General features: G+C 57.9%; 6 protein-coding genes across 6 annotated transcripts; 3 read left to right on the forward strand and 3 right to left on the reverse strand.

The window, feature by feature from the left end:
- Nucleotides 1-571: 571 nt before the first annotated feature.
- On the forward strand, nucleotides 572-3,873 carry K437DRAFT_271718 (uncharacterized protein). The gene has a single exon (XM_013390583.1). It carries the CDS (start codon nucleotides 832-834, stop codon nucleotides 3,640-3,642), a length of 2,811 nt encoding a protein of 936 aa, XP_013246037.1. The 5' UTR covers nucleotides 572-831; the 3' UTR covers nucleotides 3,643-3,873.
- On the reverse strand, nucleotides 3,831-5,071 carry K437DRAFT_253210 (UPF0041-domain-containing protein). Its single transcript, XM_013390584.1, has 5 exons — nucleotides 4,890-5,071; nucleotides 4,726-4,747; nucleotides 4,515-4,611; nucleotides 4,260-4,368; nucleotides 3,831-4,127 (listed from the first exon to the last, which is right to left on the reverse strand). Exons 1-5 carry the CDS (start codon nucleotides 4,944-4,946, stop codon nucleotides 4,059-4,061), a joined length of 354 nt encoding a protein of 117 aa, XP_013246038.1. The 5' UTR covers nucleotides 4,947-5,071; the 3' UTR covers nucleotides 3,831-4,058.
- Nucleotides 5,072-5,284: 213 nt separating this feature from the next.
- Nucleotides 5,285-6,576, forward strand: K437DRAFT_253212 (CGI-121-domain-containing protein). The gene is made up of 3 exons (XM_013390585.1): nucleotides 5,285-5,800; nucleotides 5,876-6,327; nucleotides 6,417-6,576. Exons 1-2 carry the CDS (start codon nucleotides 5,468-5,470, stop codon nucleotides 6,188-6,190), a joined length of 648 nt encoding a protein of 215 aa, XP_013246039.1. The 5' UTR covers nucleotides 5,285-5,467; the 3' UTR covers nucleotides 6,191-6,327; nucleotides 6,417-6,576.
- On the reverse strand, nucleotides 5,968-8,220 carry K437DRAFT_253214 (Clavaminate synthase-like protein). Its single transcript, XM_013390586.1, has 7 exons — nucleotides 7,652-8,220; nucleotides 7,505-7,568; nucleotides 7,381-7,435; nucleotides 6,879-7,296; nucleotides 6,709-6,816; nucleotides 6,417-6,601; nucleotides 5,968-6,327 (listed from the first exon to the last, which is right to left on the reverse strand). The coding sequence occupies exons 1-7, from the start codon at nucleotides 8,026-8,028 to the stop codon at nucleotides 6,281-6,283; spliced, it is 1,254 nt and encodes a 417-aa protein (XP_013246040.1). The 5' UTR covers nucleotides 8,029-8,220; the 3' UTR covers nucleotides 5,968-6,280.
- A 663-nt stretch (nucleotides 8,221-8,883) lies between these two features.
- On the forward strand, nucleotides 8,884-10,741 carry K437DRAFT_265864 (aldehyde dehydrogenase; the record flags this gene model as incomplete). The annotated part of the gene is made up of 5 exons (XM_013390587.1): nucleotides 8,884-8,924; nucleotides 8,996-9,354; nucleotides 9,421-9,921; nucleotides 10,001-10,374; nucleotides 10,457-10,741. 5 exons carry the CDS (start codon nucleotides 8,884-8,886, stop codon nucleotides 10,739-10,741), a joined length of 1,560 nt encoding a protein of 519 aa, XP_013246041.1.
- K437DRAFT_271723 (uncharacterized protein) lies at nucleotides 10,515-12,970 on the reverse strand. The gene is made up of 2 exons (XM_013390588.1): nucleotides 12,325-12,970; nucleotides 10,515-12,248 (listed from the first exon to the last, which is right to left on the reverse strand). Exons 1-2 carry the CDS (start codon nucleotides 12,787-12,789, stop codon nucleotides 10,785-10,787), a joined length of 1,929 nt encoding a protein of 642 aa, XP_013246042.1. The 5' UTR covers nucleotides 12,790-12,970; the 3' UTR covers nucleotides 10,515-10,784.
- Nucleotides 12,971-13,079: the final 109 nt, after the last annotated feature.

Consider the following 13,079-nt stretch of genomic DNA (forward strand, 5'->3'; position numbering starts at 1 on the left):
GCCCGTCTTTCGTTTCCGGGTCGTTCCTACACTACAAATGCGAAAGCAAAAGGACTGCAACGCGAGCCATTATGTAACGCGGGATGCGAGTCGAGTCGCGCTGCGCTGGGTCGGTGGAAGGGGGAGGATTCCGCTTGAGACGACCTAGACTTGCCCAAGGAGTCTGTGCAAGGGAACGCGGCAGGGATGGAGCATGTGGTTGAAGAATGTTTTGTCTCACCCTGGCCTTGGACCCGCCATGTCCTCTTTTGTCTGGCCACTGGAAGAGAGGACAGAGCGACGGACAGGCGAGGTAGGAGACGAAGCAAGGCGGAGGTGCTAATTGGGTGGGGTAGGGGCGCAGTGCCCAGGTTTATTTTGTGCGTTCTGCTGCTCCACAACGCTCCACAATCCTCTGCGGCCCGTTCGGCGCGGCTCCACAACACTCTCCACTCCGCCATTACGCGCCCGTGTCATTCGACGGCGCTGCGTCTGTCATTCTCCTTGCTTGACTCAGCAGCAGCGAGCTATCACACACACATGATCCGGAAGGAACACAAAATGCGCCGTTCCCGCTCACCGACACACACTCTCTCTATCTCACGCTCACAGCCAGCCCATGGAGCATAGGTGAGCGCGAGACGAGCAGACTGACCACCTTGGCCCCCCAGTCTCGACTCGTCGCTGGACCTCCCAAGCTGGCGCGGCAAAGACCGGTGGTCCGCACACACACACGGCACCGACACCGACACTGCAGGCCCGCAGCTCGCCGGGACGGAACGCGACGGCCTGCTGGGACATACCTAGTGCCGTCAGCCTGACTCTCGGGCCTCGGCGTCTCGCAGGGGGTGCATGTACCAACATCACCTCCATCCGCAAGGCAACATGGGCCTCCACGGGGGCTCGTGGGAGAATAGAGGAGACTGGGACAGACTCGACGAGGAGCCGTCGCCGGCTGCCAGCCACAAGCGCAAGAACAGCATGAAGGGGTTCGAATATGGCGGCGATCCTGGGGCTGAGGCAGCAGCCGCAGCTGTCAGAGCGCATGGCCGGCCATCAGAGTATTCAATGGATGGTCGCGAGCACGACGACGACGACAACCCGCGAGGCTTGCGGACTGAGCGTGACGGGGACCGGCAGGAGCAATGGCGCGATCGCGCGAAGCGCAGGCGCATCGAGGCGTCGGCATCGCCGTCGCCTGTGCACAGCAGCCACGCCGAGAGCGCATCCGAGCGCTACGGCAGCGATTCCAGGCCCGATGCCGCCGACAGCGACGGCGCACACGGGCTGCCGCCGCGTCGCTCCTCCGCGCTCGCTTCGTCCTCCGCAACAGCAGCAGCACCTCTGCTCCCGCGCCGGCATTCAATCGAGCGCGACGCAGCGCTCCCCCCGCTGCGCGGCCTCGTCGCTTCTGCTTCGGCCGCAGCCTTGTCGTCTGCACATGCACATGCTCATCCACATGCGCACCACGCCCGCTCCACCTCGACTGACGGCAGCGCTGCCAAGCTCCGCCTACCACCCATGCTGTCCAGCTTCCCGGGACGCCTGGACCCGCACGATGGCGCGCCGGGCGACGATGCCGAGCATGAGCGCGTACCGTCGATTGCATCGTCGACCAGCTCGCTGTCGAGCATCGCACGCCGCCGCGGCGACATTGCGCAGGCCAAAGCGAGTAAGCTGAGCATCAGGACCAGTAAAGACGGCGGTGACTGCCACCACCACTCCCACCATTCTACTTCCCTCGCGCACTCCCACTCCAACGCACACGCCCACCACCCCGTTGCGACGCCAGCTGCGGCGCCGGGCCGTGCGCGCCAGGACTCGCACCGGTCCAGCGGCTCGGACGACAGCGCCGCTGCGACCGCATCTGCCGCGTCGACCATGCTCGGCATCCGCAACACTGACGGCGGCGCCGGTGGGGTGACGATGATGGTCGCACATAGCGCGCCGCCGTACAAGACGACGTTCGCGGAAGACACCACCCCTCAAGACGCTTTGTTTCCTGCTACACAGCAGCATAACTATCACCAGCACCATTTCCGCAACAACAACAACAGCAGCAGCTACCTTCGCCACACTGCAAACAACCACCGCCAGTACGGCTGGCGCATAGTCAGCCACCCCGCGGGTGCATACGGCACGCCGGCGTCGTCCATTCCGCTTGCCACGGCGGGCCGCACGCCGCCGAGTGCCGCGATGCTTGCTGCGGCGGCCGCCGCCGCGGCTGCCGCGGCCGGAGCGGGAGCACCGGGCGCAGGCGACGCACATCATCCCCACCACCACGTGCTGCCGCCCCCGCCGCCGACTGCTGCGAACACAGGCGGCAGGTACGTCGGCCCGATCTTTGACAGCAATGGCCGCCTCCCGCCGACGCCCAAAACCGGCGTGCAGCTGCCATCCACGTCGTTGGCGGCGTCCAAGCCGGCTGTCCGGCCGCTGCTGCCCAGTGGTGCGGCCGCAGCTGCGAACGGGGCGGGTATCAGCAACGGGCCGACGCCCATGCTGACTTCGGCGTCCGCGGGCCCCGGCCCCGCTTCGGCAGCTGCATCGCTGCTCTCGCGCGGAGCCAGCGCGGGACAGCCGGTGCCCGCGTCTGCTGGACTCCTGGCCCGCGCGTCATCGTCGTCTTCGTCATCGTACTCGTACCATGGCAACCCGCCGCACTCGGCGGTGCCGGCATCATCCGCCGGCGCTGCGGAGGCACACGCGGCGAGCGCGGGTCCCTCGTCGGCGGCTTCAAAGCAGCATTTTGTCGGACTCTTCGCGCAGTTCTTTGACAGCGTCGCGGACAGCCGCGCGCTGCGGACAACGTTGGAGGACCAGGTCGGGCGCAGCAACGCTTTGCTGCACACGCTCCAGAGCAGCACGCACTACTTTGATGAGCTTCTTGATCACAGGCTGCGCGAGGAGCGCGTCTACTGGGCGAGCATCATCGAGCGCTTGGAGACTCGCATCGCTCAGCTCGAAGGCAGCGGCGACGGCACCAACGCCAACGTGAGCGGAAGCGGAAGCGGGTTGAAACGAGCCAGAGGCACTGCGGCGGCGGACAAGGCGAAGGCTCCTGCAGCAGCGCCCTTTTTCTCATCTGCTCCATCGCGAAAGAAGGAGCCGCCGGCAACAGCAGGAGCAGGAGCAACAAAAAATCGACGCAGCCGAGTGTCGCCGTGCATGACACCGCTTGGCACATCAGCAGAGCTGCCGAGTGACTCACATGCACCACCTCCCTCCGCGAGCGTCACGCATGCCGCCTTCGGCTCAGCAGTAGTGGCGGCAGTAGCAGCGGCGGCGGAAACATCAAGTGTCACACCAAGTGCAGCAGCAGCAGCGGCGAATGGAAGCGAAAAGCCCTCCCCGCCGGTTTCACGCTCCAGTCTTGGTCAGCCGCAACCTTCGCCGTCTTCATGGGCACACAGCCACAGCCAGCATCAGCATCACGCATCAAAGTTGCCGTCTCCGCTAAGTGTAGCACCACCAGCAGCAGCATCATCGTCATCGGCAGCAGCGGTCCACAAGTTTCTACCGCACCACCATCACCACCACTCCGTCGCTGGTGGCGCGTCCCACTATTCCTCCACTTTGACATCCCAGCACTCGCACGGCAGCGCCTACCCCGAGAGCTCTTCGCGCGGCGGGCCGCCGGTGCAGAAGCAGCAGGCGTCATGATGCGGACCTTTTGGTGGTGACACGCAAGGGAGGTCTTTCGCAATAGCTCGTAAAATACGGTGACGCCCAAATGCATGCATGTATATGCATTGTCTTTTTTTTCTTTGCTGGGTATCAAGGGCAGATGCAGGACGCGCTATTGTACGAGCACAAGTATGTAACCCCCCCCCCGGATTTCATTCTTTGTCCTTTTTAGTAACCGCGCATGTATTGCATATCACTTTGAGACCTCTACAGACGGCATCCGCACGCCTATTCATGCTTGAACGAGATCAAATAGAGAATGAAGAGCGATGTCGAAGGAAAACCGAATTCGAGTCTATTTATACATGGTACCAAATTTCTTGCGGGCATAGAGAGAAATGGTACGCCACGCTCCGGCGAAGGTAGGCGAGGTCTGAAGCGAGGGAGAGAGACTAGGCGGATGTCGCCTGTTTGGGAGCGCCTCCGAGCGCCTTTTCTCGCCCACCAAAGTAATGGTAGTTCTGGAGGGGGAGCAGAGGTCGATTGACCATCAGTTCGACGTTTTCTCCTTGCATTAGCCGCCGCGGTCGGGTTCGGCATTTCTAGCACGACCGTAGACACCTGACAGAGAGGCCAAAGGCGTGATCACTCACGCAGAATCGGAAGAGCTGTCCTGTTTGGGCAGTAGCGTTGGTCAAGTGGCAGGCAAAAAGAAGGTAATTCCGCGGTTGTACTCTCCATGCAAAGCGCATGAATACCGTGCTGGGCAAGCGAAGTGAAAGGTAGAAGAGCGAAGAACCGATGCAAGTGGTGCGGGTTGCAAAGTAATAGCAGAATGGCAAAGGAAAAGAGACAGAGCCAGTCAGCCGGTTCAAGAAGCGAGCATTGGGGACATCGAGTAGACTAACGAGTACAGCGCCATAGCGGTGGTCATGGACCCTGAGATGATCTCTTCATCCTTCTTGAGATCCGCAAGTGCTGCGAGCGGCAAACCCCAGTTTGCGACTGGAGGTCCGGTCAATGCAAAAGAGGCGAATAAGAGGAAAAGAGTGTGGATATGGTCAATTTCTCGCAGCTCGTCTGGATGTTGACAACTGATGGTTCGGCGGCTTCGCTCACCTGGGCCCCAGAAGTGTGTCGACTACAAATAGTATACGAGAGGCACGCGGAACGAGGATCGTGATGCAATGCAAGGCAGAGAAAGGAGAGCAGATCATTAGCAAAAGCGAAGCAGGCAAGAAAGCAGCACCTTCGAAGCAAAGGCATGTTCACACCCAACTCACAAAAAAGTACTCTCGCGCCGCAGGGCTCCGCAGCCAGGCAGTGAATTGAGAAGCCATGATGGGGAATTGGACTCCGATAACTTTGGATGTCCAGCACGTTTGAGCGACGAGAAAAGGTGTCGATGGTGGATCAGCACTGTCTGGGACGGAGGAGGAGAGAAGGACATTCGGTTGGAGGATGATGCTGTGGTTTGATGCACTGATGGTTCAAAGACGGAGGCGGATCTCATCCTCAATCTCTATCTCTTTGCAAGTGTTGGGGAAGGTGCGCAACCCTAAGCATACAAACCCTAAGTGAATGAGAGTCAGGCTATCCTCAGCAGTCCTGCTTTGTAGTTCCTGTTTGCATTTCTCGCTCCACCTTTTATGTGCTTCTCGCTTCTTGTCGACAGCAGCTCGGCGACCAGTGATTAGCGACAAAGAAGCCCCAGGAGCCAGAGGCCACTCAGTCCATCGTACCTGCACAAGAAGCGCTGCTGAAGTTGGCTGATTGTGAAGCCTGCTCCGCGCTTTCATTGGGCCTACGGGAAGCTCGGTCTACCCCAGCGTTAGCAGCCTAGTCACGGGGCAAGAGCATTATGGAGACGTACAGCTTCCCGCACATGCCCGAGGCGCTTCAAGATGTGCATATTGCGCTCTTCCGCTCCATCACCTGCGGCGCAAAGCTGCGCCAGCGGTTGATCTCCGCTGCGGCCATGCCGGCAGACGCTGCAGGCGACGCGGAGAGAGAAGCTGTCAATTTTGCCTTCATCGACGCGGCAATGATCCTCAGCTTGCAGCAGCTTCTGACTGCTGTCCACCAGGCGCTGCTGATCGCTTCGCGCGGCTCGGCCAGCGAGGGAGTGCAGGGTGGGATGCGCACAGCAAGTATCCATGGCGAGATCATCTTTGCTTTGCATCCCGCAAACAATGTGAGAGCGCCTGGGTTTAGGCATTTTGAGCATCGATTCTCTAATTCTTTTCGGTTTACTTTGTCATCTCTGCAGATCGGTGAAGCACTGCGAAATTTTGGCGTAGGCCCGCAGACGAAAGACCTGCTCATCATTCGCGTTTCGGCGAGTGAATCAACAAGCGGCAGTACATTCAAGAAGTCCTTACTCGAGCAGATGGTATCCCTCGCACAACAGAAGCCCGATACGCAAGGTCTTGTGCAAAGTCTATCGGCGAATACCGATGTCGACAAGATACGAAAGGCATACAAACTGAGCAACACTAGCCTCGGGGCCGAAGTCAAGGGTTCAGACTCGGCGCTAGAGGAATTGGTGGTCTCTACGATCGCAATGAAAAGCGTCGCGGGCTGATCCAGATCCAATGCACATTTCTCAGCTTCTCATGCTATCCCCGAAAGTACTATCATTGCGAGGATCGCACTAGCACTCTCTGGGGATACATCAGCTGTATGTCTCAGCCAGTCTCTTTTCGAGGTAGTCTCCAGAAGCTGCAAACGGCAAGGCGCACATGTGTCAGCTCTCCTGCAATCACAGCCCAGCATTCACATTCTCCAGCACGCTTGTGATAATGACTCACTGACGGCATCATACCGCTTTGGCCTCTTCTCATCAAAGCACGTCGGCAGGCACTCAACCAGCTGGTGCTCATTGGGATTGCAGAAATATGCGATCGAGTAGCGCGTCGGCGTCATGCTGGTCGATGACTGCGCATGCGGAGCGACAACGCGGTGCAGAGTGGAGCGGAGCGTGTCATTTGACCATCTGCAGGCACCGGCCGAAGGCCGATACAACGAAGGATGCAGTGCGCGAAACCAAAGCAGTGTCAGCGAAGGAAGCGCATTCGTGCGCCCTACGGCGCAACGACCCACCGAGCAAGGAGATCGCCTACATTGATGACAATCGTATCGTCGATAGGTTTGGCAGGGATGTAGGTGCCGGTATTCGGGTTCTGTACCTCCAGGCCGCCAACCTTGTCTCTGAATGCACAATAGCTCGTTCATAAATGCAAATTGGGCATACCAATGCTTTTACAACTCACTGAAACAGCAGCGTGATGGAGCCGTAGTCGCTGTGATCGCCCGCTCTGCTGCCACCCCCTTCCAGCGCTTTTGCAGGGACAGAAGGATAGTGCAGCAGACGGAGCGTGTGCCACTCTTCGTTACACTTGTCGTCGAAAAAGCTTTCCGACAGCCCCAGGCCGATCGCCAGCGCACGCATGATTTGCAGATGCAGCTCGTGGGCTGTATGACGGAAATCGAGCATTGTACGTCGATATCCGGGTAAAGCGGCCTCCTGCGGCCACTCGTTGCGCCAGACTGGGTCATCCTCCTTACCGATTTCCATGCTCTCCTTGCAATCGGGCGTCTGGGCACGCAAGGCGGCGATCTCCTCGGCTGATGTGGCTTGCGTCACGCGCTCTCGACCTTCGGCGACGTAGCCTCTGTTCGCTCTTGGATCTGCATCGAAGACAAGAGGTACCTCCCATGGAATTAGCGGTCGTTGCGAAGGTATAGAAACTCGTTGTGGTCAGCTCGGCGCACCTTTCCAAGCAAGACTGTTCTTAACATCGAGCGGCAACTTGAAGAAGTCAACAGACTGTCCTAGGAGAGGTAATATTTAGCGGACACATTCCAGCTAGTCAGAGCGGATAAGCTTATACCTCACCGCTTTGAATGTCTTCGCAATCTGCCCGGAAGAGATACCATGACCTTTGAGATAGACGAAGCCACTGCCATGTCATTTCAGAACAGTGGGGATAGGACACATGTTAGCGGGTCCTTTTCGATTCAGCGGCCTGGTTTGCCCACTCACCTTGCCTTGAAAGCCTGAGTCAACTGATCCGCGACCTGGACCTTGTCGAGGATATTCTGCGGTTGCAAGAAGTTGGCAAAGTCGATGATCGGGATCTGGAACTGAGCATCGGAATGCGCGGGTACCTGCGCCTCTGCAGGTGGTGTTGGTGGTTGAGTACCGACTGGGGTATCTGTGCCTGATGCGTGCTTCACGATGGAAGCAGAGGTGGTGGAGGTAGAGCTGGGTACGATCGAGCGAAGTGGGGAGGTGCTCAGCTTTTGCAATGGTCGTGGTTGGAACAAATGTTCCACGCAGCGCACTTTGCTCGCTTGAGATACGACAGGAGAGCTTACGGCTGCACGCCGCAGTGGGACCCCGACACGAACAGTCATCATTGTGGACGGGTTGACTTGCGATGGGTTGGCCTGCCACAGGTGTCTCTGGACCGACTGGACTTCCAGTTGCAGGTAGAAAAATGCGGGCTTGCACTAAAAGACGTAGGGTCAGGTGCCCGCGCCGATGGATTGTGTGCTTGAATTGAAGATTGAACGAAGGAGGATAGAGGTAGTGAGGAGACACAAGATATGGACGTTTTGGAAGATGCTATGTCATTGATTGCGCCAGTGTCCCCCGCATGGTGTCAAGCGCTATCTTATCTTCCATGATTTGTCTCGTTCATTTCGCAGTTTAAAGTTTCCCCCAACGCCAATCACAAAATGGACGAGACAGCTCTACTTCCGGCCTTAAGCAAACCTAGAAAGCATGCTTACAACAGCGTATTTCGAGAGGATCAGTACACGCCAATCAAATACCATTCGAGCCAAGAGGGAGCATATGGATCACAGACGAAAATCTTGACCGCGGCGAGATAGTTGCTTTGAGGTGAGCATACACCTGCATGAGATGAGACGTTGCGTGTAAGTTTGACTGCATCAGCGCTTCGCCGGCCCGTCGCAGCATCTGCCTCCAAGATGAGAGCAAGACTTCTACATGCCAGCCCGCCCAGATATTCTGCCTCCTCCTTCACAAAATGTGACCGGCTGCATCTAGCAACCGCTTTCCTTTCGCCTCCCCGCCTACGACCAGGACATCGAACAGAGCCCACGCTGAATCCTGCTCCGATAGCATTTCTTCGCACCGTCGCGGTCCGAAATTATGGCTGCAGCCGCGCAATCTCGACAAAGCCGTGTACACCAGAGGCTTATCCGTGGATTGAAGGAAAAGAGCACCAAGATGCTTCAACAGATACAATGCCGATCGAAAACCCTGCAAATGGAACAGCCCTATCCAGGTTCGTTGAAAGATCCACTTGTTTCACACACTTTTTGCCTGGGCTTATGATTCCATCGGACGGGCGCAAAGGCTGCACATTCCATCTCCTGCTCAGCTGGATCACGCTTTACATACCGCACAACAGGCATTCTTGACGTCTCGCTCCACCCCGTGGTCTTCAGCGCACGTCCGCTCGGCTGTCCTGCATCGCCTCTCCGTCCTTCTCTCCGCCCAAGCGTCGCAGCTCGCAGAGGTAGAGACGCTGCAGACGGGCCGGTGCATTCGCGAAATGAAGACCCAGCTGTCGAGGGTTGGCGAGTGGTTCGAATACTACGCAGCGCTCATCCGCACGCTGGAAGGCAGGACCATGCCGGTTAAGGGGGATATGCTTAATACCATCGAGCGGCAGCCGCTCGGTGTGGTACTACAAGTTATACCATTCAACCACCGTGAGTGCTCCTAAACGCATTTCAGACCCAACCTGGGCTGAAGACGTCCGTCAAAATTCGCTACAGCTCTGCTTATCGCTGTCAAGAAGATATCAGTAGCACTAGCGGCAGGAAACAGCGTGATTGTCAAAGCGTCCGAGCTGGCACCGCTGACGGTACTCACGCTTGGTGCACTAGCACGCGAGGCGGGAGTGCCTGATGGCCTGCTCACCATCCTCCCCGGCCCCGGAGCGCCTATCTGCAACCATCTGCTCTCGCACCCATCGTCAGTCGTGCGCAAGATCGACCTCACGGGGGGAACGGCAACAGGGCGCGTCTTGGGCCGCAAAGCCGGCGAGCTGCTCATCCCTTACACGGCTGAGTTGGGCGGCAAGGCGCCCTTGGTTGTGTTTGATGACGTGCCGGACGTGCAGAGCGCCGTGGCGGGGGCCAGCTTTGCGTCATTTGTCGCTAGCGGCCAAACATGCGTCTCGGCGACGCGTGTACTCGTGCAGCAAGATGTATATGACCAGTTTGTCGCGAGCTTTATCGAGCGCGCGCAGAGTATTGAGCGACGGATGGGCGATCGTGAGTCTCTTTCCGCCTATCACGGTCCTGTAAGACTGTTTACAATCTCCCATCCTTACGCTCCTCTCTCTTATACTAGCATCTGAACCATGCACGAGCATGGGCTCCCTCATCTCGCGAGCCCACATGAACAAGGTGCATGGCTTTGTACACCGTGCAATCGAGAGTGACGGATTCAGGGTGCTTGCGGGCGGGGCGCCCAAGACAGAGTTCAGCGCGACATCATATGACTTTGCAAAAGGCGCATTCTACCCACCGACGCTGCTCACCCTGGCTCGAGATGCGGCTGATATTGGGACAGCGAACGAAATGAGGCTGCGCGCAAGTGAGATTTGGAAGGGAGAGGTATTCGGGCCCGTCGTGCTGCTGTGTCCCTTTCGAGACGAAGAGCACGCGGTCGAGCTGGCGAATGACTGTCAGTACGGTCTCGGTGCGAGCATCTGGACTGAAAGTGTGCGTCTCGTCAAGGATTGCACTTCGCTTTTGGCTTAAAATTAATTCGCTCGTCATTGACATGTCCTCCCCGAAATTGCAGCTCTCTCGTGCCCACCGTGTCTCCAAGCGCCTCGCAAACGGCGTAGTATGGGTCAATGGCCACCACCGCAACGACCCATCTTCCATCTGGGGGGGCTTCATCGCAACAAGCAACGGCAGCGTGTTCTCTGCTTCGGGGCTCGGCAGGGAGAACGGCCTAGAGGCGCTGCATGCGTACACGCAGAGCAAGAGTATCACGTTCAATCTTGCTAGCGCACAGGAGCGCAGGGCCAACGAGGATTGGTTCGCAGAGACCGTAGAAGGCAGACAGCTGCGTTATGGCTAATACATGCGACAGCAAGAAGCGCAGACGTGTCCTCCCCGTAAGGTCAATCATCACCGATATCATCGTATGTGTCGTACGGCTCTTCCTCAGCTGCGCTTGAAGATGCGCCGCCAGTGCCGGTTTCGCCCTTAGTAACATTGCTCTCGTCGAAATCGACGGCAGCGCCCCCACCTTCCTCGCCTGTTGCCTCCAACGCAATGTCCATTTTGCCATCGTCCCGATTGCCATGCTGCCCGGCACCACTGTCATTGGCGGCACCCTTGTGCTTGGCGCCGCCTTTACCGTTACCGCCCTTCCTGCGCAGGGCACCACTCAAGGAGCCAGGCCCAAAGTCGCCGCGGGCGGCGCCCTCGGCAAGCCACTCGTCAAAGTACCTGCACTCTTCTGCGTTCGTTGGGCCGTCCTTGGTGCAGAAGTCAAAGACGGGGCAGTGGCCGCAGGGGACCTGGGTCCATGCGAGCGGCATCGAGGAGATCTTGCGGATCGAGCGGTAGACGAACGTTGATCCCTCCATCTTTGCCATGCGCGTCCGCTCGTCCTCTGCGATCGAATCGTCGCCCGTGCCCGAATCCGAGCCAGTGTCCGCTTCATCTGACTCTGAGTCGCTGCGAGATTGCTCAGACTCGCTGTCGTTGGTGCCAGAGCTATCAGAACTGGAAGCGGACGAGTCGGCTCTTCTTCTCTTGCCTTTGCCCTTGCTGCTCGAGGACCCCTTGGCTGTTTTCTGCTTCTTCTTCGAGGAGCTCGTGCTCTCGTCGCCGCTGCGCTTCCGCTTCGCAGCACTCTCGAGCGTCTCGCCAATGTCAGGCAGATCGTCATCATCGCTTTCGCCCAAGGCCGCGTTCAGCTCTTCTTCTATGGTCTGGCGCTTTTTGCTCTTCTTTTTGCCATTCTTGCTGCTGTGGCGAGAGCTTCGCTTGCCTTGCTCGTCTTCGTCTTCATCATTACTTCTCTCAGACCCGCCCTCCGACTCGGAGCTAGAGTCCGACCTGTCTTCGCGCCGTGACTTGTGACTGCTTTCCTTGCGCTTCGACCGCTTGCTACTGCTAGACTTTGACGTGCTCCTTCCTTTGCCTTTGCTCTTGCTGCTCCTTCTTCTGTTCTTCTCCTCATCACTGACGTCATCCCTTGCTACTACACGATCGTGGCTTAGCATGGGGAACTTCTCCACCTTGCCGTCAAAGATGAGGACATTGAGAATCTGCATAACGTGCTCGATCTCAAGGTCTGCATTGATGACCTTGCTGCGCCTGATGTGCTGCAAGATATCCGCTGCCGTCGGAAGCCGCGCAGCGGCATATGACGTGAGGAAGACCATGTCGGGTGGCTTCGAGGAGGAGGAAGAGGAAGGCGCCGGCCAGGTGCAAGATATGATGTAGTGCTCGCAGATGGAGCAGAGCAAGCGGATGAACTCCGTGTCGAGCTCTGTATCTGAGTACCATGGTCCACCAGAAATGTCCGATGAGGGTGTGAGCTCATAGAGCATGTAGATCTTCCTGGTCGGATGCTGCGTGAGAAGAGGGAGAATGTTGTCTCGTTATAAGTACGGCTGTACGTCTTTGCAGAGGCAGAGTCATGCACACCTTGACACTCTTCACGGTCTTGATGATCCGTTGGTTCTCCAGCACTTTCAAGCACTTGTTTGCCACGGTCTGATGGAGCTTTGTGCGGTCTTTGATGTGTTTGCTCCAGATACCCTCGTTGCCCGAATCTCTGATGGCGTTGTACACCAGCTGCTCATCCGAGTCAAGTCTTCCGACGATCGCAGCCTGCTGCTTGGACACAGCCACCCAGCGAGCGGTCGCACCGACCCTTTCTGTCTTGAGCAAGTTTTTGGCAAGCAGCTCGTTGATGGCATGCATCTGCTCTTGCAGGTCGAACTCGCCAAAGTGATCCTTGAGCTCGTCGGAGGTGACATGGCCGCCTTCAAGCTTGGAGATGACATTGTAAAAGTGTGCCTCGGTGGATGACAGCTTGCCGTCCTTGTTTGACTTGGATTTGGACGCGGAGGCCCCTCCGCCGCGCGTGCTGGTGCTCGCCGCGGGCATGTTGGGCTGTGGTATCTATGTGTTGGTGTTCCGGCCAAGCGCAGGGTGGTTCGAGATGGTTCAGCCAAGCCGGCCTCCTATAGTTGCGTTCGAATGCATCTCCCCAGGTGCGACAGTCTCCAACGTGCAGAGGAGCACGCACGCTGAGTTCTTGTCGAAGAAGCGATGCTGGACCATCAACTACTTGCGAATTGCGAATTGACAATGAAGAGGTCCAGAGAGGCGTATGGTTATTTGATGAGATCCTGCGGACGAAAAGGCTGAGACTGCGAGTTCCGCAATCCGTGTTC

This window comes from Tilletiaria anomala, assembly GCF_000711695.1.
Source record: "Tilletiaria anomala UBC 951 chromosome Unknown K437scaffold_3, whole genome shotgun sequence".
NCBI lineage: Eukaryota > Fungi > Basidiomycota > Exobasidiomycetes > Georgefischeriales > Tilletiariaceae > Tilletiaria > Tilletiaria anomala.